Source organism: Notamacropus eugenii, chromosome 1 (genome assembly GCF_028372415.1).
Source record: "Notamacropus eugenii isolate mMacEug1 chromosome 1, mMacEug1.pri_v2, whole genome shotgun sequence".
In the NCBI taxonomy this organism is placed as follows: domain Eukaryota; kingdom Metazoa; phylum Chordata; class Mammalia; order Diprotodontia; family Macropodidae; genus Notamacropus; species Notamacropus eugenii.
In genome coordinates this window covers 40,425,217-40,451,684 of record NC_092872.1, presented here as the reverse complement: position 1 = coordinate 40,451,684, position 26,468 = coordinate 40,425,217, and the positions used below count along the sequence as shown (strand labels likewise).

The window sequence follows — 26,468 nt, the reverse complement described above, 5'->3', positions numbered from 1 at the left end:
TTGTAGGTCCAAAGCAAAATTTGTCCAGATCAGAAGTTATTAATCACTATTTATTAGAGAAATGGAAATTAAAACGACCACGAGATATCACTTCACACCTATCAAACTGGCTAAAATGATTGAAGGGAAAAGTGACAAATGTTGGAGTAGATGTGGAAAAATTGGGTGACTAATTTACTGTTGGTGGAAATGTGAACTGATGCAACCACTTTGGAAAGCAATCTGGAATTATGCTTACAGAGTTGTTAAACTGTTTACCCTTTGACCCAGCAATATCACTACTAGCTTTGCTCCCAAAGGTGATTAGGGAAAAAGGAAGAGAACTTATATGTTCTAAAATATTTATAGTAGTTCTCGTTGTGGTGGTAAAGAACTGGGAATTGTGGGAATGTCTAACAATTGGGCGATGGCTGAACAAGTTATTATATATGATTGTGATGGAATACTACTGACCTATAAGAAATTATGACCTTAGAAAAATATGGATAGACTTGTATGAAGTAACAGAACCAAGAGAACATTGTATACAGTAACAGCAATGTTGTTTTAAGAACAACTGTGACTGTTATTTTGTCTATTATAAATACCCAAATGAACTACAAAGGAGTTATGAAGGAAGATGCTATCTGCATCCAGAGAAAGAACTGACAAATGGAAGTATGTGCCAAATGATTTCTCACACACATACACACACACACACACACACACACACACACACGTCCAATGGTAGATATCTGGAGGGAGAAAAAAGGGAAAAAAGAAAGTTATATCATAACTTTATTATACATTTTAAAAGAATAGCAATTGGTACATAATACTAATATGTAGTATGTATACATATATACTCTAGGTACTGTATAGTATGTAATATATAATAAATTAGCAATACTACATAAGAGCTTCATGTAGTTTCATGTGCAATCATCTTTTTTCCCTATTCTGTTATGTTAGAAATGATTATTTGATTTCCCAAGTTCAGAATAAAATAAATAAAAATTAAAAACAGTTATTCATTCAAAAAAAAGAAATGAGGAGCTCAATGATCTTAGAAACACAAAAAATTATGAAATTATTATTATTATATGCGTGAAATTATGAAAAGTGAAGTGAGCAGAACACTGTATACAGTGATAGCAATGTTGTTTTAAGAATGAATTTGGGTGCAGCTAGGTGGAGTAAATAAAGCAATGCTCCTGGAGTCAGCAAGACTTGAGTTCTAATCAGGCCTCAGACACTTGACACTCACTAGCTGTATGACCTTGGGTAAGTCACTTAACCACAATTGCATCACCTCCCCTTATAAAAGAGAATAAATTTGTAGGGCAGCTAGGTGGCACGGTGAATAGAATACCAGCCCTAGAGTCAGGGAGACCTGAGTTCACATCCAAACTCCATACTTCCTACCCATGTGCTCTTGAGCAAGTCACTTAATCCTGATTGCCTTACCTCCCCGCTCCAAAAATTAAAAAAAATGAATTTGAGCAAATAAGTCATTTTGACTATTAATAAATACTCAAATCAACTATTGTGTGTTCATCCTTCGTTGCCGAAGAAGACCATGCCATCAGAGAAATGGTGATATGACTTGCACTTGACTTTGTTTTGAGTGAGGGAGGGCTGTGCAGGTCACCAGCCTCACTTCTCCTCCAGAGCCATCTGGATCCAGTAACCAGAGATGACCCAGGATGAAGCAACTGGGGTTAAGTGACTTGCCCAAGATCACACAGCTAGTGAGTGTCAAGTGTCTGAGGTGAGATTTGAACTCAGGTCCTTCTGACTCCTGCACTGGTGCTCTATCCACTGCACCACCTAGCTGTCCCCAAATTAACTATAAAGGACATATGAAGAAAGACACTGTTTACATACTTCTACGTAAATAGAAGTAAGAGATTATTATAGGTAACCCTTGGAAGGGAGGTTCAGTGCTAAGGGCAGTTGAGGAACAATAAGAACTCTTCCTTCCCTCTTTTTTATTTCTGGAGGGATAGAATGGTTGTACAAGATGAACATACAGAAATAGGTTATGATTCATAACAGATTTCATGATATTATCTTTTTCCTCAAAAGCCACCCTTCTTCCAAACTTCACTATTATTTGCTAAAGCATTAACATTCTTCTAATCTCCCTAGTTAATAATCAGGATGTCACCTTCCACTCCTCATTCTCATTCCAACTAGCCAGGTGCCAAATCTTATCATTATTCTGCCACAACATTTCTTGCATCTGTTCGCTTCTATTTGCATAGCCACATTCCCTGTTCGGACCCTTATCACATCTCACCTGGACCCCAAAATAACCCTGAAATGTTCTCCCCACTTCAAGACTCTCCTCTCTTCAATCCATGCATCACACAATTGCCAAAGTGATTTCCACAGGTCTGTCCACAACACTTTCTTACCATTAAATTCCAATGACTATCTATTAATCTTAGCATCAAACATTATTTCATTTTATCTCATCCTTTTCTAATTTATATTTTTGTAGGAGCTATATATAATGTATATGTTAGTATAATAGAATATGCACATAATTTATAAGTAAACATACATGTATTGGATTGTGTGTGCAAAATTTTTACTAATAGGGATGTGAAATCACAAGAGGTTAGAGACTATTCTTTTAGTATCTGCAGACCCTAAAGAGTGGATGGATTTAGCGGGTACACCTACTGATAGTTTATTCTTATTTACAATTACAACAAAACAAAATAAACAAAGGAAAAACCCTTTGTTGAGTTATGGGTCTGCAAGTCAAATGCATTAATCATTGTATTCACACCTGACTCAACACATATCAATGTTTTCGGCAGTGTTCATTTCAAAACTTTTTGCATTTATTTGGCATCTTCCAAATATGTTAAAAAAAAATAGGAGACATACTGATATCTTTGTCCACACGTATACACAGACACCCACGCACATCATATGGTATGACAGTACTGAAGGCATTTAGTCATACAATTTCACTGTCCAATTTTCAAATATGATAAAATCTCCCTTACGAAAGATTATAAATTTTGATAAAGGACTACAGAGATGACAACTTCATAACCTGCTATCAACCAAAACTAAAGCATTTTTACTTCATACATACACTTTGGCTCCTGTTTTGTCACTCAGTAAATGAGCCAGTTGGCTTCAGATGAGCCAGTTAGCTAAATGAGAAAGAACCAGACCAACACCTTATCCAAGACTTTTGCTGATTCTAGTTAAAATGAACTGACATCTTATAGTCTCTCTCCATTTGACATGGCTCCAGTGAAGTGTGTGTGTGTGTGTGTGTGTGTGTGTGTGTGTGTGTGTGTGTGTGTGTTTTAGTGTCTTCCATCATTGTTCAGGGTCAGAACAGGGACTGGAAACCAAGAGGGATATATGAAAGAAAAGATAATTCTTATATCCATTCCTTCCTACATGCAAATCTACATATCACGCTTCTTTTTCTTATGGCAATATAAAATAATGGAATCCCACTTAAAAATCTATTAAGTTATCAGTTTCTATGACCTAGGCTACTTCAACATTTTTTAAATTCTAGGATATTTTCCATATTAGCTTTTTTGGGGGGAAGGGGACATTGTATGTGTAGCAGGATAATCATTCAGTTGAAGCCATTATAGGCAAAGGGACTGACGGGAAGTAGTGTTGCCCAACTAGAAGGAGAAACCTAAGTATCATAGGAGATAAAGTCAAGCAGTATAGAGGGATCAATGTAGGAAGTCCAGAAATTTTGGAGCCCTAGGGTGCAGACATGTACCAGGTCAACAACCAGCTGACTGCAAAGAAATAGCACTGCTGTTTAGAACCGATTATAATCATGAGCAGTTGAAGCTTTATTGGGTTCAATGGCTCATTTAAGGAGTGATCTGCCTGCAGAGAAATTATTGCCACGTTGGGAACCTGGTGAATTTATCCCCTTTCTACTTCCTACCTCTCCTCTGTCTCACTATTGATTGATTGGCAAGTTTGGCAAGTCTGCTTACCTGTGGGAGCTCTTTAAACCTTGTTTATTTGCTATCTGTACTTTTATAATGGATTTTGTCTCCAGATAAAGATATACTAGCTTTCATTACATTCCAAGTAAGTGTTTGCTATAAAAGAGTGGACCACACTTGGGGGAAGAACCAGTAGCCATAGACTTAACTGGGAGCCTATACTGAGGTATGTTTCTCTCTCTTTATCCTTCTCCCTTTCCCTCTCTCTTCTTCCCTCTCTCTTTCCCTTCTCCCTTTCTCTCTCTTTCCTCCTTCCCAGCACAATAAAGGATTTCACACTGCAATAATTATACGTAGTATTTCACTATAAATATATATGTGCATACATCTATAGTTGTGTATGTGTGTATTCTAAAGGATGATAACAAGATGTACTCTGCAGTAACTTCAAGATTATTTGGAAAAGAAATCAAGGATTTTTACTCAAGCTTACTGTTGAACATGAGCCAAAATTATTCTTTTGTTCAAAATTTGCCAAAAACAAAAAAATAGTGACATTTGGCAACCCCCTGAATCTAATTTGAAATCACTTCTGGCTCTGAATAAACCCATAAATTTCACAAAGCTGCTGATAAGCACTACACAAGAAACAGACCACAGGGACCTTTGATTCCTTCCCAAAAACCAAGACGTTGTAATATGTGTGTTGGTAGGGGGAGGAAAAGAAGGGAGGAGGTGGATGGGTGTGAGGGGGAGTGCCAACCCTTCAGAAGCTAGAAAAACACTCCCCTCTAATCACCCCCATGCCCATCCCTAACCTCAATGAACAGCATTTTTAAGCCAGTGCAGCTTGTCTTCCAATTTTATGGGACTTTGGCCAGATTCCTGAAGTTTGCAGACATTTTCTATTCACTGGGTTCCAGGTCCTCTGGGCCTTAGATGAACAAAGATGAGAAGGATTGGCCAGCCTTACAGATCAGCCAGTTTTATAAGAGGTAGTCATACTTCTGAGAGCACAGGACCCCTCACAAGCCAGCCAGTCTGGAAGAGATGGCTATCCTCTAAACTCTGGCTCCAGGAGAGAAGAAAACTCTAGACAGTCTTTGGACTGGACTACTGACCCTGGTATGGCGGATCAGGAAACCTTGAAGACAGAACCCCCAAAAATTTCCCTTACTGTACTATAAGCTTCTTGTAGGCAAGAATAAATTCATATATAAATACATACATGTGTGTACATACATATATGTTTGTATTGCTAAGTACCTAGCAGAGGGTTCTGCACATATGGGCACTTAACAAATCTCTGTTAGATTGTATGATGTACTTTCGAAATGCTGTAGAAAGTGACAGCAAGTTCCAGAGTGCCAAGACTTTCTAATAAAACAAGTTCTTAGCCAAGGATTATCAGGTCTTCCCTCTCAGTAAAAATATCTTTTACAGAGTAGAAGAGAAGGAAAGGAAACCAGAGGAGTCTCTGGATGTCTTCCACAGGCATCTCAAACTCAACACTTGCAAACCAGATTTCATTATCTTTCCCCTAAAATCCTCTTCCCATCCCAACATCCCTTTACTGTAGAAGGTACTAGGAGAATCCCAGTCACCCAGGCTTACAACCTTGATGTCATCGCTTACTTCTCACTCACTGCACATAGCTAGTCAGTTGCCAAAGCTGATTTCCAAGTTGACAGGAACCCTCATATATATGTTCACTTCTTTCCATTCACACTGCAATCACCCTCGTGTTGTCCTTCACCATCTCATGCCTGAATTATTTCCATAGCCTTCAAGTTGGTCTCTGTCTCAAATGTCTTCCCATTCCCCCAATCCATCTTCTAGTCAACAGCCTCAGATTTTCTTAAAGTGGAGGGCTGACCATGTCACCCCTTCTCCTAAATAAACTCCAGTGGCTCCCCATCCCCATTAGGATCCAATATAATGTCTTCTGTTTGACATTTAAAGCTTTTCATAACTTGTCCCCTTCCTACATCTCCAGTCCTCTCCTTGAATTCTGCAATCCAGCTTCACTGGCCTACTTCTTTTCCTCAAACATGACACCCCCTTTCCCATTTCTGTGCCTTTGTTCTGACCATTCCTCGTGCCTGGAATGCTCTCCTTCACTTCCACCTCAGTTTTCCTGGCTTCCTTCAAGTCCTAGGACAAATCCCACCTGCTACAGGGAGCCTTTACCTAACTTCTCCTGCCTTACACCTTCTCTGTAAATTTCTTGTATATACCAAGTTATTTTCACATTATCTCCTCTATTAGAATTCTCAAGATTATTTGAGATGGTAACTGTTTTTGCCATTCTTTGTTTCCTAAGAGCTCAGTACAGTGCTTGAAAAATAAATGCTTAATATTTTTCATTAATTAATTATAGAAAGACAGCTCACTTCTTGCCCAATTCCTGTTCGCAGGAGACGACCAATTCATGTATGTGTGTGAATAGATGTGTGTGTATCTGTGTATGCATGTGTATGTACATGTACAAATATACACCTGCATACAAACACACAAGTGTATGTTTATACTCATATGTGTATATGAATATACACATATGTATATATGTATTGTGCATATGCATGTGCATATATATTCTACTACATATCAGTCCTTATGCTAGGCATTAGACATAGAAGTTATATATAAAAGACATTTCTCTCAATCTAATCTGATCTAATCAGGGGAAAGATGCATGTGTAAATACATGAGAAGAGAGATGAATGCAAAGGAGAGGTCCAGGCAAACAAAATACTTTCACATAATGGGGAGAGGAAGGAGATCATGAATGTTTCATGGAGGAGACTGTACCTGAGACAGGTCTTCTAGGAAAAAAGAGATTTCAAGGGACAGTGATGCTACAGGGAAGAAGGGAATAACGTGAACAAAGGGTTATGGTTAAGGAGTATAGTCAGTTTATAGAAGTTATTTTAATGGATCTGTAAATTCTTTTTTAAGTTATGAATTTCCCCAATAGTCTATATGCTAGATAATTCCGGTTAAGATATTTCTCTCTCATGCACACACAAAATTATGTTTATTGAATGAGGTTATTCTTGTCAAGGCTTAACTCAGTCTAGTCTAGAGATTTAGGCTCAGTGTTAGAATGTAATGAGAGTCCTGAACAGAGAGGTGATTAAAGAATGTGAACAAACAATTCTCAAAAGAAGAATTACAAACTATTAACAACTTTATGAAAAAATGCTACAAATTAGTTTTTAAAAAGAGAAATGCTAACTCAAAACAATTCTTAAGTTTTATCTCATACCCAGAAACTGGCAAATATGACAAATGATAGCTCTAGTCAATGTGAGGGTAGTTGTAAAAAGACAGTCAGTAATGCATATTGGGTAGAGGTTTGAATTGGTACAACCATGATAGAAAGCAATTTGGAATTAAGCAAACATGGTGTCCATACCTTTTGATGAGAGACTCTACCCCTAGGCGACATATACCACAAAGAGGTCAGTTACAAAAAGAAAGACTGTATAATATCAAAATATTTGTAGGAGCACTTGTCTTGGTAGAAAAGAACTATAAACAAATTAAATACCCATTGACTGGGGAATGAACAAATTGTGGTGGATGAGTGTAAAAGAATGCCACTATGCTATAAGAAATGACAAATATGATAGACACTGAGAAGCATTGATAGACTTTCACGAATAGATGCAAAATGGAGTAAACAGAGTCAAGAAAACAACATATGCAAAGACTACAATAATGGTCATGGAGCAGCTAGGTGGTGCATTAGTTAGAATTAGTGCATAACTAACCTAGAGTCCAGAAGACTCATCTTCCTGAGTTCAAATCTGACCTCAGACACTTACTAGCTATGTGACCTTGGGGAGGCCACTTAACTCTGTTTGCCTCAGTTTCTTCATGTGTAAAATGAGCTGAAGAAGGAAAGGGCAAACCATTCCAATATCTTTGCCAAGAAAACTCCAAATGGGATCAGGACATGATTGAAAAATGACTAAATGACTACAAAGAAGAATCATGAAACAAACACAGCAGAATATTGAAAAGATCTAAAGAACAAGTTGGAACTCAAGACCCACTCCCCTCTCCTTTGCAGAAACGGGAAGTCCATAGGTGTGGAACAATGCATACTATGCCCATTTTTCAATATTTTGATCAGTTTTGCTTAATTTCTTTTCTTCCTCTTAAAATCACTGTTATAAGGAATAGCTTTCTGGAATTGGGAAGAGGGAGGAATACAAGGGGAAATCTAGGTGATATAAAAATATAAGATATCAATAAAAATGCAATGAGATGGTAGGAGACCATAAAATGCAATAAATATGACTTTGCTAACATCAAAAAGATAAAAATGAAAAAATTCAGGAGATTGAAAAGGATAGGAATTAAAATTAAATGTTACACCCCTCCATCCCCTTATTCACTATGGTAATCACAATGCTAGATCAGAAAGATATCACAAGGTAGGAGAAGTTCTATTGAAATCGCTGTTAAATTCTGTTAAAGTCACTAACTCCTCCAGAAGTTAGGCCTTTTGTACCTAAGGAAACAAATAAGTAAAACCAATATTTCGAGCTCTAGTCTCCCAGCCAACTAAACCACGAAGACAGTTTCTCTATCCTCTTAAAAGGAAACCAAACTAAACCATACAAAACAGGTACTATTCTATCATAGGGATTTGAACATAAAATGTCTTATTGACCAAAACAAAAAAAGTTCCCTAGGTGGAGAAAGCAGGAGTCTTTAACAGATTTGTCATAAGACAAAGCTATTGCATTTAGAATTTAAGAGATGCCTTGAAGAAAGCAATATTGATACTGTGGGAGGGTCGGAAGCCAGAAGGGTGTTTTCAGGAAGTAGAGGTAACAAGTGTAGACTATTCTGTCTAGTAATGAAGCAGAAGAGATACAGGAAGTTTATTTGAGAGTATGGTGAATGGTGGTGGACATGAAGCTGTCTTAGATACAAAGAGTGCTAGAGTGTGGTAGAAGAGATTGGCTGTGGTGGACTCTATTGACAGCTCACAACAATCGGTGGTGAAAAGTGGAAATTCTAATTCTGTCTAGTTCTTCCAATTCATGACGCAGCAGAGCTGGATTTCAGTTCCTATTCTGGAAGGAGAGGATCTGGGACAACAAGCCATGGGGATTGGGGAGGCAACCTAATACAACCCAAGCTGGAAAACAGCCAAGTGGAACTTTTTAAAAACTATTAACTGACATGAAACTGACCTCAAAGAGGAATGACATATGTGGCTTTGCAGTATACATGTATACATGCATATGCATGTACGTATAAAAATGTATTTGCATGTGTATTATATTATACATGTAAATATATGCATACATTACATGATATATGTATATGTGTATATATATTTAATTAAAATTAATTCTAGAATTACAGAGACAGCTAAATGTCACAGTAGAATGAGAGCACTGGTTCCCAAGTCAGGTAACTCTGACGTATGTGACCTTGGGCAAGTCACATAACCTCTGCTTCAGTTTCTTCATCTGTACAATGGGAGTGATAAAAGCACCTACCTCCCAGGGATAAGTCAGATTATATTTGTAAAGCACTTTGCAAATCTTAAAGCACTATATAAATTCTAGTTATTATTACAGTTTTGGCATTATTAGATTTATTATTGTTATCCTACAGTTGGAAGGGTCCTAACAGGTGATCATTTAACTCTTACTGAAATAAAGGATTCCATCTACAGAATCCCCATGAATTCAAGGTCTTCCAGGCCCACTGAAGCATTTCTGATGTTAGGAGATTCACTGCCCCAAAAGGCAGCTCATTCCACTTCTAGATAGCACTTACTATTAAGAAGATTTTCTATGTGCTGAACTGTAATCTGTCACTCGTTATTCCTAGTTCTGCCCTCCAAGAGGGCAAAAGTAGTGCAACTGATTAATTCAGATGGATTTTGAAAATTGAGTAAGAGAAATAGAAGAAAAATTGGGAAGAGAAATGAGAGTCATGCAAGAAAATCATGAAAAACAAGTCAACAGCTCGCTAAAAGAGACACAAAAAAGCCCCCCCAAAAAATAATACCTTTAAAAAGGTGTTACCCAAATGGCAAAAGAGATCCAAAAAGGCAATGAGGAGAAGAATGCCTTAAAAAATAGAATTGGCCCAATGGGAAAGGAGGTTCAAAAGCTCACTGAAGTAAATAATTCCTTAAAAACTAGAGTGGAGCAAATGGAAGCTAATGATTTTATGAGAAATCAAGAAATTATAAAGCAAAACCAAAAGAATGAAAAAATAGAAGACAATGTGAAAAATCTCACTGGGAAAACATCTGACCTGGACAATATATCCAAGAGAGACAATTTAACAATTATTGGTCTATCTGAAAACCATGATCAAAAAAAGAACCTAGACATCCCTTTTCAAGAAATTATCAAGGAAAACTTCCCTGATATATTAGAACCAGAGAGGGAAATAGAAATGGAAAGAATTCACCAATTACCTCCTGAAAGACATCCCAAAAGGAAACTTTCTAGGAATCTTGTAGTCAAATTCCGGAGTTCCCAAGTGAAAGAGAAAATATTATAAGCAGTCAGAAAGAAAAAACAAAAAACAATTCAAGTATTGTGGAAACAACCAGGATGACAAAGGATTTAGCAGCTTCTACGCTAAAGGATCTAAGGGCTTGAAATATAATATTCTGGAGATCAGAGGATCTAGGTTTAAAACCAAGAGTCACCTATCCAGCAAAACTGAGTATAATACTTCAGTGGGAAAAAATAGAATTTGAATGAAATAGAGGACTTCCAAGCATTCTTGTTGAAAAGACCAGAGCTGAATAGAAAATTTGACTTTCAAACACAAGAATCAAGAGAAACATGAAAAGGTAAACAGAAAAGAGAAGCCATAAGGGACTCTTTAAAGTTGAACTGTTTACATTCCTACATGGAAAGATGATATTTGTAACTCATGAGACCTTTCTCAGTATTAGGGTAGTTAGAGGGAATATATGTGTATGTGTTTATGTGTATATGTATGTATGTGTATGTATATATGTGTGTGTGTATATACATGCATACAGATAGATAGCTAGATAGACAGACAAATAGACAGAGGGCACAGGGTGAGCTAAATATGAAGGGAAGATACCTAAAAAATAAAATTAAGTGTTGAAAAGAATGTACTGGGAGAAAGAGAAAGGAAAAGGTAGAATGTAGTAAATCATCTCATAAAAGAGGCAAGAAAGAACTTTCACAAATGGAGGGGAAGAGGGGGGAGATAAAAGGAAATAAGTAGAACAAGTGAACCCTATTCTCCTCAGATTTGGCTTAAGGAGGGAATAACACACATTCAATTGGGTATGGAAATCTATCTTACCCTACAGGAAGGCAGTGGGGAAGGGGATAAGAGAAGAAGAATAATAGAAGGGAAGGCAGGTTGGGGGAAAGGGTATTCAGAAGCAAACTCTATTGTGGGCAGGGCCGGGGGGCAGAGAATGGAATAAATGGAGGGCAGGACAGGCTAGAGGGAAATAAGGTTAGTCTTTCACAACATGACTGTTATAGAAGTGTTTTGTATGGCTACACATGTATGACCTACATCGAATTGCTTTCTTTCTCAGTAAGGGTGGGTGGAGAGGAAGGAAGGCAGAGAATGTGGAACTTTAAACTTCAAAAATAAATGTTAAAATTTGTTTTTGCATGCAACTGGGAAATAAGTTGTACAGGCAATGGGGCATAGAAATCTATCTTGCCTTACAGGAAAATAGAGGGAAGGGGGGTGATAGAAGGGAGGGAAGATTGGGGAAAGGGGTGGTTGGGGTGCACACTGTCCTGGGGTGGTGGGAGGGGAGACATGGGGAGAAAATTTGGAATTCAAAATCTTGTGGAAGTGAGTGGTGGAAACTGAAAATAAATTATATTAAATTTTAGAAAACAATTTAAATAAAGTATTGGGTCCGGAGCAGGGAAGACAGGAGTTCAAATCCAGCCTCAGACACTTAGTAGGAGGGTGATCCTTATCTCACTTAACCTCATCTGCCTCAGTTTTCTCTTAGGTAAAATGCTGATAATAATAACACCTGCCACCTTTGACTTAAGGATCAAATGAGATATTTGTAAAGCACTTAGCACAGTGCCTGGACCATAGTAGACATTTAACAACTTCTTGTTCCCTTTCCTTCCCTCTCCCCACCATGATTTATAATTCTTTAAGTTTGCAGTAGTTTTCCAGCTATAGTGAATAGTTTGTCTTTATTAAACAAAAGCCAAAACTACCAGACATGATACTATCATACACTAGAAATCCAGTAATCTATATTTTGACAACTTTTATTCTCAGATCTCATGAAACTAATTCCTTGCATCATCACTGCCCTCCATAAATAAATGCATACATGTATAAATCTAGTAGGAGGGTTAACTCGCCTTTATAACCTGAAGCAGTTAGAAAGCTATTGCACAGTATGTAATAAAATGTCATTGTTCTCTCATGTGTCCCTGAGAAGCAATTTTTTCATTCATTGACTCTGGTCAAATCCTGTGGATGAGTCCAGTTAAACTGTCCCCTGAGTTTAAAGGCTATTGGGAGTGATTTTGAATTAGGAAAAACTCCCACCTGAAGCATGACTCCTTTCAGCAAAATTTCCTTTGAGGGTTTAGGCAGCCTCTACTTGAACCTCCCTAAAGATGGAGAACTCCCTACCTCCTATAAATTTATATTGAACTGAAATCTGTCTCTATTGTTTCTTCCCTTTGGGTTTGCCTCTGGAGGTTGCTGTTTTGGTGTCATTTCACTCATGTCCGACTCTGTGACCCATTTAAGGTTTTCTTGGCACAGACACTGAAAGGATTTGCCATTTTCTTCTCCAGCTCATTTTACAGATGAAAAGCTGAGGCAAACAGGATTAAGTGACTTGCCCAGGGTCATACAGCTAACAAGTGTCTGAGGCCAGACTGAACTCAGGAAGATGAGTTTTCCTAACTCCAGGCCCAGGTACTCTGTCCATTATACCACCTAGCTGCCCTCAGAAGGAACCCTAGGGGTCATTCAATCTATGCCCTCATTTTGTAAATGAAGACACTAGAACTCAAAGCAGTTAAATGGTTTGCCTACATTCTCACAACTCATTGATAACACAGGGCGTGGCCAATTCAGGAATTTGTTTTGCATGACTAGATATTTGTAATGGGCTGTGTTTTTTTTCTTGCCTTCCCATTTGGGTTGGGTGGAGAGGAAATAGGGAGAGAATATAAAACTAAAAATAAAATAAAATTGAATTTAAATACATGCATACACAAATGCATACATAAAAAAAACCAGGGAGAAGATTTGAACCCATGTAGCCTGATTACTTGCTATAGTGTATTTTCTACTGGACCCATAAACTGACTTTAACTGGGGTTAAAGACAATGTTTTATCCTTTTCTCATATGATAACTCTTCAGATATTTAAAATCAGAGACCATATTACCTCTCAATTGTCCTCTTCCCCAGGTCAAACATTACCATTTCCTTCAATCAGTTGTGTATGTGTGTGTGTGGGGGGGGGGGGCATTGGGAGGGGGTTGTGGGAGGGTGATGGGGGGAGAGTGTTAAATGAATTATTTCAGACTAAAGCTCTTTAGGACAATGAACATATTGGGACCACCAAATTTTGGAGATGGAGGATGATTGCTGTCCTTTTGTTAATAATTACAATAGTTTCGTTATAATAATTAAAAGAAAACAAAGTACTTTATATCTACTCAATAGTCCTAAATTTTTTCCAATTGCTTTCATGTTTATTATCTCATTTTGTGGGCTTGGAAATGAAACAGAGGTAAGACTTAACCTTTATGAAATGAGTCAACAAATAAAAACAAATTCGCTACTTTGGATTTAAATTGGAAAGGATCAAAGGATCATGCACCCTCTGCTCTTACTACCCTTCTCTCTTCTAAGCTCTCAAGTCTGTGGGTTTTTTTTAATGGGTATGTGGATGCTCCAGGTTTTTTGTTTATTTTTTGGTTTCAGAGCGAAATTAAAAAGTAATTGGACTTGATGACAGGACAAAGAATTTTAACAAGTTCTAGGTTTCTAAGTTAATGATAACTATCAGAAATATAAAAAGAACTTAACCTTCACACACTCTACATTCGAAAATTTAATTTGGAGGTAATTTATTAAGTGACTACTATGCACCAAGTATATATACTATGTGCTAGGCAATAGGATATAAAGACAAAAATTAAACAGCAGCTACCCTCAAGGAGATTACATTCTACTGGCGAGGATGTAAACATGTACATAGGTAAGTAAATAGCACATATATACAAAATGAATTCAGAAGAATTGGGAGGAGGGACTAGACTAAAAACTGGGGTAATTGGGAAAGACTGTAAGAGGTGGCATTTGAGCTGAGTTTTGAAGAGAGTGAGAAGTTCCAAGAGTCAGTAGTAAAGAGAAAGCATTGGACATCTGTGTTAAGAGGACAGAGGTAGAATGACATGCATTAACAAGTTGACCAGCTTGGCTAGAATAGAGAGTGTTTGCAGGAGATAGTCACTGGCCTGGAAAGATAGGCTAGAGTCCCACTGTGAAGGGTTTTAAAAGTTATAAAGCAGTGTTTATGAGAAATAAGATGAGATCAGCCAGATATAGTCTTTAGTAGATTAAGTAGACGAGATCAGGAACAAAGGCCCATGAAGTCAAGGTAGGAGAGTAAAGACCAATGGTTCCTCAAGTCTGTTTTCCTCAGTATTCCAATCACTTAAGTTAGCACCTATGATTTTTTTAAAATTACATTCTTACATCTCCCACTTGCCCCTTAAACTTTTGCCTCTCTTTGTCTGATTTAGAGGCTCTAGTTTGATGGAAAGAACTATTGATCTAACTACCACCACCTGCTGACATCAAGCTGCTAGGGGTAGGGGTGGAAAGAAGACTTTACGCCACCCTCTTCTTTTCTCCTTCTCCTCCCTTCTTAAGCTTTCTCTCTCTCAGCAATTCTCCCAAAACTCCCTTTGGAGGAGGAAACTGCTCCTCCAGCCCTGATCTTCAGTCATCCCTATCTACATCTTGCCACTGGACCCAGATGACTCTGGAGGGGAAAATAGGTTGGTGGCCTTGCACAACCTTCTCTCACTTAAATCCAGTTCATTTGCAAGTCATGGCATCACCTTCCTGATGTCATGGTCCTCTTCAAGAATGAAGGACAAAGAACAATACCCACCTCTTCCCAGGCTGGAAGGAGATAAGATTCCCAGGGTTTTGGCAGTGATCCCACATCTTACCAAAGAGATGTTATAAAGGGAATTTTAATTTATTCTAGAACCAATAAGAAAGCTTCCACTGAAGCTTCTTGAGCAGGAAAGTGGCATCAGACCTGTGCTTTAGAAATGCCAGTGTCATAGTTGTGTGGAGGGAAAATTGAAGATATGAGAAACTGGATGCTATGAGACTATGTGAGGCTTTTCAATGGTCCAGGTAAAAAGTGATGAAGAAAAAAAAAAAGAAAAAAGGAAAGCAGGCAATGAGGAACAAACTAGGGTGGTCATAATATTAGTCAGAAGAAAAGGAGAGAGTCAAGAAATATTGTAGATGGACAGTCAATAAAACTCTGCAGTTGTTAAGCAAACTGTATTTTTAACAGTTCTCTGGACTTGATGGTTCCTCTCTCTCTTCTGTGCATTCCTATAAACTGTCCTCCATTCCTGGAATGCACCCTTTCTGAACTTCAACTTTCAGAATCCTTATTGACATTGAAGGTTTAGCCTGGGTTTCACTTCCTACTGGAAGTCTTTCCTGATCTCTTCCCTTCACCCTGCCCCCATTTAAAACTGTTCTCTCCCTCTTCCAGTTATTTTGTCTTTACTTACATGTGCACATATTATATCCCAGTATTTTTTTTAATGTATGGGAAGGTAGAGTCAGTTTTAAGTTTGCTTTAGTTGGGCTGATTTGTCTTTGTATTTTCAACATCTAGCATGATGCTTTGCACATGAACTGTTTAACAAACGTTTTTATTGAATTAATAATTGTCCAGTCTAAACTCCTCACTTTACAGATGAGAAAACAGACTCCCAGAAAAATGAAGTGACTTGCCCCACGTCAAGAAACTCAGTGGTACACTGGAAAGGTCACTGGGCTTTGGAGTTAGAGGAACCAGACCCAAATCCTACCTTGACACTTAAATACCTGTGTGATCTTGAGCAACTCATAACCTTCCTGGACTTCAGTTTACTCACATTTGCATGCATGACTTCTGAGGACCCTGCCAGTTCTTGCCATCATCCTACAGTCCTCTGACCTATCATGCAAAATCAGTCCATAATCAGGTATATTCTTGACTCAGAGTGACTGTTGGAGCCACTGTGCTGAGGCAATGTATTTGTTCCAGAGGATAACCCAGTTGTAGAGTATTCATTATAACTGTGTCATCAAACCAGTGTTTCAGTCAGTCATCAAAAAAGAACATGGAAACAGCTCTGCTACAAAGAGCCCTTCTTTGTAATGGTAATCACTTTAATGGAATTTTAATAGTACTATGGAGTGCCTTCACTAAAGTCCTGCTGAGATACCTCATCTTAAGATGGAGGTGACCCTGGATTCTGACTCTGTGGAATTCAAACTCTGGATAGACCACCCAAGCTGGAAAGCCTCTAAGGAGACCCAAAGTCAGAAGGATGGCCCCAGAGAAAGTGATTGTTTTTTCTGCCACCGAAACTCAGAAAGACAAACTGCTTTGGTCTGAAGGGGTTGAAATTTGCTTCAGTAAAAAAGGAAACCAAATTGATGAATTCACCAAGCCTTAAAGGATTGAATTATACACAATAATTTTTATGAAAACATACAAATTAATGTCTTAGTGTCTAATATATCTAGAGAGACTTCCTCACATCCAAGAATTAGTCTATTCACCAACTACTGCTTCTAAAATCAAACTAATATTTGTTTCCATGCTAAAAGAAGCAGGGTGTAGTCCAAAGAATACTCAATCTGGAGGCAGCAGATGGGTTAAAATCGTAATTTTACTTACTACCTCTTTGATCTTTTGAGCAAATTATTTTTACTTCACAAGATCTAAATTTCTTCATATGCAAAAAAAAAAAGATTGTACTAAAATTCAAGGGTTCCCAATATTTTTATTCCAGAATCTGGTGAAGCCTATGAACCCCTTCTCAAAATAAAACATAAGATGGCAAAGCAAACCAATTACAATGAAATACAGTTATCAATTTTTTTTAAAAATAAAAAAGCTCATAGACCCCAGGTTAAGAACCTCTATAGCCTAGACGATCTCAAAAATCCCTGAGTCTAAATCCTACAATTTTATTTATTCTAAAATCTAAATGTTTCCAACCATGAATTCCCAGTTCAATTTTACATATATAGAATTTCAGTTAATTTCTTCCTAATAGTGCAGCTTTACTACTTTACTAAGGTAAACATATATTTCTTCCCTTTCTTTTTGAACTCTCTCTTACAGTCAATAAGCACTTAAGAGCAAATAGGTGGCTCAGTGGGTAGAATTCCAGGCCTCAAATCAGGAAAACTCATCTTTCTGGATTCAAATCTGGCTTCAGACACTTATTAGCTGTGTGACCCTGGGTAATCACTCAACCTTGTTTACCTCAGTTTCCTCATCTGTAAAATGAACTGAAGAAGGAAATAGTCAACCATTCCAGTATTTTTGCCAAGAAAACCCTGAATGGGGTCATGAAGAGTAGGACATGACATAAAAATGACTCAACAGCAACATGTGCTAGAAACTGTACTAAGTGCTGGGGACCCAAAGACAAATGAAAATACCCTCAAAGGTTTCACATTCTAATTAGAGAAACAACATTCAAACAACTAGGTATATACAACACATATAGGGAGTAGATGAAGGGTATTTGAAAGGGAAAGGCATTAGCACCTAGGGGCACTGGGGAAAAGCCTTCCTATAAAAGATGGAACTTAAGCTGAGTCTTGAAGGAAGCCAGGGATACTGAGAGGCTGAAGTAAGAAAGCAGAGCATTCCAGGCACATGGGAGACTGCCAGTGTCACCTCTGAAAGCATATAAATTTTAAGGAGGCATGCTATCATATTAAACTTCCTGATACATTGATCTGGTCACCCCCACTCCTCTAATTAAACCTTCAGTAGCTCCCTTCTGTCCATTTTAGGAAGTTCAGACTCCTTTGCTAGGCATTAACAGCCTGTCACCTGCCTTGGTTCATACAATTGTCTCACACCTCTCATACTCCAATCAAACTGGACTATCTGTCCTGGAATATGCCCTGCATACTCTCACTTCCACTCCTTTGTACAAATTGTTCCCTGCACCTAGAATCTTCTCCCCTTACCATATTCATCTAATGAATTCCTAATCATCTTTTAAAGGCCAGTCCAAAATGCTATTGCCTCCAGAAAGCCTTTCCTCATTTTCCTCCTTGTTGGTAACAACTTTCATTCTTGAACTTCACGTGACACTTTGTTTAATGTACTTCTCTAACTCAGTTAGCATGAATTATTGCACATTGTAGTTATGTGTATCTGTGCCTTTATATCCCCCTACACACATACACACACATACATGCACACACACATATACATACACACACACATACACACACACACACACACACACTGTAAGCTCTATGAGAGTTTACAGCTTCTCTAAACTTTGCACCTCTCCTAATGCCTAATACTTGAACTATGAAATGAGGATGCTGGACTATGTGATCTCTGAGGTGCCTTCCAGCTTATAATCTAGGATTCTGTGATTCTTTTAAGGAGGAATTTTATGAGGCTGACAAACAGCTTTTATAATTGGAACAAATCATGCATGCCATTCAGTAATGCTTGGAAATCCATCATGCATTTGATTTACACCCAGCATTAATAAATCACACAAAAGTAGCCCCTGTGTAGCCAAGATAGTAAACAAAAGTAAACATTGTGTTTCACCTACCTATTTGGCTAGACTCAGTGAAAACTGGCTGCATCCACTGGAAGAATGCCTTTAGTATTTGACTAGATTGGTTATTTCTGGAACCTTTTCTGGAATATTAACTTTATTTGCTTTAAATCTGCAGGAAGCCACAGTGGAAGTGCAATGAAATATAAATGATTAAAAAGCAAAGGAGGAAAAATGTAGGTTGCTGTGTGTATTTGCCACAACTTTCGGCAGCTCATATATTAACCACCGTCTTCTAGAGGCAACAAGACCCTTATTTTTTCTTACTCTGAAACCATCCTAACTGGACTTCATCATCAGTTGTTTCCCAAGGAGTAGAAGCTTTGCCTAGGGAAAGAAGCTAGGTTCAAATCCTCACTCTGCCACTTAATTGGGCAAGTCACTGCTCACTGGGCCTCAGTTTCTTCATCCAATAAATAAAAAGGTTGGCCCTAGACAGTTGCAAAGGTCCTTTCCTAGCTCTAACATTCTCTGATCATTACAGGCCACTAAGCTCTATACATTTTCTCAAATGCACATGATATTCTTAACAAATGTGTTCTTACTGTTTAGTCATTTTTCAGTCATCCCCCCCCCTCCCATATTTGGGGATTTCTTGGCAAAGATACAGAAGTGTTTACTGTTTCCTCCTCCAATTCATTTTACAGATGAGGAAACTGAGGTACAGAGTTAAGTCACTTGTCCAGAGGGTCAGACTTGAACTCAGGAAGATGAGTCTATCCACTGAACCACCTAGCTGTCCAGAAACTAATGGTTTAGTGTATGTTACTTAAGGTAATTACATTACTAAGGAGGGTGGTCGGGTCAGGCAATTAAATCAACTGTCCCATAATGAGACAACCTCTCCTTTAGGAGTTTCATTAACTCGGCATTCTAACCAGCTGAATTCCTTTCCTAAGAAAGGAAACCCTTAAGAAAAAAGAAATTGTCTGAAAACAATCATTATTTCCATTCCATAGATGTTTAGTATGTTATATTGACCAAACTAGTTTTGTACCAAAGAACTCACAACACCGGTATTAAATAGGAAAAGAGGTCCAAATTATAGTTTAATGTCCTACATTGTTGTCATTCCATTTTTTTCTAACAATAATGAACAGCTTACAAATGCTAATGAGTAACTAATTCCCTTTGCCTCCAAGGAAAGCAGTGAAGTAAAAAGTATTTTAAAGTGAAAAAAAACCTCTCAATTCTATAGTCTTCAAGGTTGTCAGAACACAGAGATGTCTTAAGTCTTTAAATACTTATATTAAAAATATATCACATGGTAAGCAAAAAGTGGTTTTCTTGCAGTCTCATCTGTTTAATTATTTTAACTATTTATATGTGGAGCAATTGAGAGGGAGGTAGGGAATGTTACCATTAGTCATATTATAAACCCATACATAGTACTATAATATCCTGGTTAGGTGAATACTTTCCAGTTTTTTCAATTATTCCTTATTCACTGATTGAGTCAAATTACATGTATATGCACACACATATATACACATATACATATACACGTACATATGCGTATGCATACACATATATATAAAATCGTGCTTATTTCACCACATTAAAAATAGACAAGGTTATAGAACTTAGTGTTTTCTTTTTGAAAGACAAATCTACTAATTTAACGTATATATGAAAAAAAGGGGAGGAGAAATGTATAACTATCATATAGCTCCAAATCCATAGGGGAAACTTTATTTTTAAAATAGCAGTTATAATGTCTTGGATTTCATTGAGGCATGTAGTGATGTACTGCCTTTCTTAAACTGAAGATGGAACAAGAATGTGTTGTAACAAGGTAAATATCCTTAAAATGAAAAATTTTATGATGAAATGTATATTTTCTAAGTTTGTCTCACTGGAGAATCTCATATGAGCTTTCAAACTTTATGTGTATATATATATATATGTATATATATATATATATATACACACTATCAAACAATTTATAGTCCTTTTATGGAATAAATCCCTCTCATCACTAATTCAAATCAGTGAACATTTATTGAATATATACTACATATATATGTATATGGCACTGATATGGTTCCCCCCCTCACCCTTCTGTTTTAAAGAATTTGGATCTTAACCCTGCCCCTAATTAGCTATGTAACTTTAGACAAATCTTCCCCTGACTGGGTCTCCGTTTCCTTTTCTATAAAATAAAAGGGTGAAACAAACTGATTTTTCTGTGGTCTCTTTCATTTTTATTGGGCATGCACTTTTTGGAATTACCATTGAAACTGGGTCCTATTCTCCTTATGAACACTTCCCTTACAAAAGTTAACAGTGCAAACTGCAGTTCACTAGCCAAGCGTGATGGAAAGAGTTCACTGGGCCTCAGCCCCCTCACAGTTCAAATTTGCGTTTTATGCTAAAGAGGCTTTACTTCCTAAACTGCCAATGTGCCAAGTGTGTCATGGTAGCAATATGAATAGAAAGCAGCCCCTGGAAAACCTGTTCTTACACTTACTTCAAATGTCAGTACCAAAGATGATTGCTTGTCTCAAAGCTGAACAGGGAAAGGTCAGATCTCATAGCCTTGCACAGAATTGTTTGGTTTGTTTGGTTTTTCTTTAATCAGCCCATAAGACCCCTTAAAAAAAAAAGAAGACTGCACTCCACAGAGAAATATATGGATATTAAAACAACTGCAGTCAGATGTGTTTGTCACTTGCTGATATGAATCATTACTCCCCATAATTAAGGGAGTGAGTGGCTATTTGTGTGGGTGCTTGGTAGATCAATGTTGAGTTTGCTCTGTTAAGTACATTTCATATAAATATTTAAAACAATCCAATGCTACAAATACCTTGAGGACAATATAATTGTGAGCTTTTCCATTACAAGCTACTGATTTTGCAAGGGATATGTTCTGTTTTTACCTATTAACAATGAGCAACGCCACATGCGGTAAAACCTTATTAAGTCAACATCAGCTTATCAAAATTGTGTATAATTCAAAGCAATCCCTATTCTCCTTCCCCCTCATCATATGTCCTATTGTTCTTTCATAATGATATTCATACCTGTTTCATTGAAAATGCATTTTCCAGTCCCATGGATTTCAAATTAATGAAGTTTTATAGTTCCCTATATTCACAATTCCTTGAAATATTAGCCCAAACAATTTTCACTTCAATTATCTGAAGTCAACAACTATATCGAAACTGCACTCCTACTCTTAATAATCTTCTTCCTATTACTTTGACATAACACCACCACTCTACTCAAATAAAGTGTCTGTAATAAATTAAGCAACTGGTCACTCCCTAGGTCCTGTCTTCTTCTCCATGGCATTGCATCCCCCAGCTCCCAACTGACTTTTGTGAGCACTAGAACCAATTATCTATCATGGCTTCAGATGTCTAACACCAAAAGGCATAAACATAGCCAAACTCATCCCATATGCCAGGAGCATTCTAGAGCAACTGAGGCCATTCCCTACCCTTGTCCTACCTTTTCCTAATCTTCCTGCCCTAACGTCACATATCTTATGACTCTTTCCTCCTATTTATACAACTTCCACATGGATAGTCAGCAGTCAGAGATGATGGTGATGTCTGGTAAAATTATCATAATCCAGGGTCAAACTAAATTTAAATTTTGTTATTTGTGTATTGGGCCACACATCACACACATGCACACAGATGTGTGCACACACACTGCTTCACACAACAATGAAACAAGTTGTGTATCATTATCAGAAAGCCATCTATGACCCTCAGTTTGTATTATGGTTTTTACAACATTATTTAGGGACAGAGGGGGATTATTTGGATTGGAAAACAAAAACAATTTCAATTTTAAAATTTTAAACATGGATACATAATCTTACCTTTCCCTGGATTTGTAGGAAAGGGGTTTCCAAAGTCTTGCTGTTTTGGCTTCAAAGAATGTGGCATTGGCATCCCTGGCCCCTGGGGAACCTGGAATAGAGGCTTCCCATTGGTAACCACTTGTCTCCTGGGGCTCAGTGCTGGAAGGTGGATGGGACTATCAGCTGAGTTGCTCTGAGGAGCTACTCCTCCTCCTGAGGGCAGCTTGAGATGGAGGTTTCCAACAGCAGGGCTGGGTGTGCTGCCATTGGATGATGGGCAAGATGTCCCTGATGGAACTCTGACAGGAGGGATGTGCTGGCCACTGATCATCCCTGGACCCTGTGGGGTGCCTGATGTACGGTGCAGATTCATACTGCATGACCTTCCATTCATTGTGAAAAGCCAGTGGCTAGGGGAGTCAATAAATCCAGTGGTACTGGTGACTTCTTTCAGGCCAGGTTCAGTAAATTACCCATGGTATAGGATTTATGCCTGTTTTAAAAACAAACATAGGAATTTTTTTAAAAATCAAGAATGAAAATACTTCATTGGAATAGTCCATATCCCCAGTATCCACATAAAGGTTTTTAAAAAAGATACCTATGTCACAATTGTACTAAACAAATTATCTCTTTTCCTAAGAAATAGTTCATTTTGACAATTATAGATTTCTAGCCTAGAAGAAACACAACTCAATCTTTGTGAGCTGTGAAATTGTTATTTAAAAAAGTTCCTAATGGTGCCTTTAATTCTAGAAACTGAGACTTTGAAAGAATTGAAAACCCTGATCAACACAATCACGAGGACCAATGATAAAGAATGCTACTCACCTCTTAACAGAGAGGAAGTGGACTCAGGGTATAGAATGAGACATATTTTGGTCATGACCAAGACAGAATTTGTTTTGCTTGACTATAAATATTTATTATAAGAGTTTTCGTATTGTTATTTTTTACCTCAATAAAGGTGATGATGCAAAAAAAGAAAACAGATTCTTATCAACTAAAAAAATTAATTTAATTTTTATAAAAAGAAACCAAGGAACTTCAAGTCTCTGAAATAGTCCAAAAATTAGACTGTCTATGAGCAAATACTTATGAGCAAACCAAATTCCAAGAATATTTTCTCCTTGTAATAAATCTTCTATGTTCCCCCTTATCTCTCTAGGAAGCTGATTTCTAAAACTGGGATTCAATACATATCCTTACTTAGATGTGCCCTTGTGTGGCACATAATGGAAAGTGAGCCATGACATGTCTTGGCTTCCAATAAGTTTAGGATAGGTAGTTGCCTGCAGAAAGCTGGGAAGTGAAGCCAGGAATGTTGGGGTAATAACATGATATTGCCCATGAGCAGAGAAATAAATCTAAGCTACCATACTGCCGACAATTTCATTTTTTAACACTCTAGAAGGGGAGGAAAGAGAGAGCAGGCATGAAAGTGGAATATAAGCAAAAGAAAAAAGAAATCTAATGTTCTAAGTTACATTGACCCTGCATGGAACTGCCAAAGACAGCTAGAAGGGAACTTGACGATAGTCTGACATCTCATTTCACAAATGAGGAAACTCATGTGACCTAGAATGAGGTAAATGACCTGCCCAAGGTCATGTAGGTAGCAAGAAGAGTCAGGACTCAAATCCACGTCCTTGTCCTCTGACTCTTGAATCCACTGTTCTTATGCTCTGCTACACCAGGCACCACATGTAGAAAAATCAAGCCCAGAGATGTACAGAATACCCACTCCACCAAAGAGCAGAGAGGAATGAGTACCCACAGTCTTCAGGGCCACGTTCTGAAATCATACACCGACAATGCCACCATGGCCCCAAATATCTACGGTTCCCATTTGGATATGCCCTTCAGAAGTAAGTGGGGGTGGGGAAGAATGAGATGGGAAGGTCAGAACTTCCAGAAAGAGGTAAGGCTTCCCCAGGCCAGACATTTTCACACCTTTCAGCTTTACTCAAATGCCACTTTTTAACAAGAAGCCTTTTTGGATTTCCCTAGTTGCTAGTGTTATGTATATATTTTGTATACATTTTGTACTGACTTATCTGTGTATATGTTGTTTCCTCCCAGGGAAACATAAGTTCCTTGAAGGCAGGGACTATTCTGTTTTTGCTTTTTATTCCTAAATGCTTGGCATCATGCCTACATTCCTTAGTATAACCATTTGCCAGTATGAATCTATGCATTATATCACAATCTCACACTTAGTAAAACAATAAAGGACCTAGGGGGAACTGTGTAAAAGATGAGGAGATGCCTATGCACTTCCACTATGCTTCCAGTCTAACCTGAGTCCCTGTAAATCAGAAGGATGAAACAAACAGAGGCCAGCAACACTCTAGAATGTGCCACAAGAATTTGATCTTATAATGAGGAAATATATGACAAAATAAATAAAAATTCAGTAGAACATAGATAATGTTAATCCATGGTTTTCTAAGTCAATATGCAGACTCTGTGTGAATGGCTTAGTAGTTTCTTTTTATTTGAGTTTGACACTACTGATGTAAATTTTCTCAGAAACAAAACTAAAAGGAAGTTAATGAAGTAAGTGACCTTTATCCCTTCTCCCCTAACCACAAAATCATTTCATTGTAGTGCTAGCAACCTTTGTACTCCTCACCATGTACACACATACACACACACACACACACACACACACACACACACCTCCAAGTAAAATTTCTATGCTTCCTACAATTCTTTAGAAAATTTAGGGGAATATTCTTTGATCCACTAATACCACTATGAGGTTTATATCCCAAGGAGATCAAAAGAAGGGGAAAAGGACCTTACATACAAGGTGGCAAAGAATTGGAAATTGAGGAGATGCCCGTTAATTAGGGAATGACTGAACAAATTGTGGTATATGAATGTAATGGAACACAATAGTGTTATAAGAAATAATGGGCAGACCAATTTCAGAAAAACCTGGCAAGACTTACATAAACTGATGCTGAGTGAAGTGAACAAAAACAGGAGAACATTTTACACAATAACAGCAACCCTGTGGTGATGTTCAACTGTAATAGACTTAGCCCTTCTCAGCAACGCAATGATCCAAGACAATTCTAAAGATTCGTAATGGACAATCCTATCCACATAGAGAGAAAGAACCAGATCAAAGTGTACTATTTTCTCCTTTTCTTTCTTTCTCATGGTTTTTCCCTTATGTTCATGTTCTTCTTTCTGTACATGTATAGCCTATATCAGATTTCTTGCTGTCCTGGAGAGGGGGGAGGAAAGAAAAATTTGGAGCCCAAAACCTTTTAAAAATGAATGCTAAAAACTATCTTTACATGCAACTGGAAAAATTAAATACTATTTTAAAAAGAAAATCTAGAGCAAGGAAAAAGCTAATTTACAGAGATACAATGAGAAAAAAATCTAATTTTTAGAGTATATACATTTTTCAAATGATCTACAGTTATTCAAGGGTCTACTGAAATAAGCTCTAACTGGTCTGAGAGAGCCAATTGTTGAAATTTCCTTGGTAAGCATTTATACTTCTGAAGTCATCAAAGTACAAATCAGGGCTTGATTTTTTTTGGAGGGTCAATTGGCTAGACTTTAAAAAGTGATGGGGAAAAATCTTTTTAAAATATAAATATTAACATAAAATATTAATATAAATTTTAAAAATATAAAGTTAAAAGTGTTTTCTGTATTTTTCAGAGAGCTGATTATTAAATATTTACTAGCATACCACTGGATAGTACACACAATGCTGTCCTGACCAAGGTTCTTCCAAAATAATGCTATTAATACATTATAACTATACCCCATCATAATGTTATAACGCTG

General features: G+C 37.5%; 1 protein-coding gene across 2 annotated transcripts in view; it reads right to left on the bottom strand.

Moving 5' to 3' along the window:
* The window catches only part of GLIS3 (GLIS family zinc finger 3), a 592,145-nt gene that overhangs the window by 540,240 nt on the left and 25,437 nt on the right, over window positions 1–26,468 (bottom strand). For both annotated transcript variants that reach the window (XM_072597414.1, XM_072597422.1), the window contains exon 2: window positions 22,671–23,145. In XM_072597414.1, coding sequence (XP_072453515.1) covers window positions 22,671–23,046 — 376 coding nt within the window. In that variant the 5' untranslated portion in view covers window positions 23,047–23,145. The remainder of the gene's footprint in view (window positions 1–22,670; window positions 23,146–26,468) is intronic.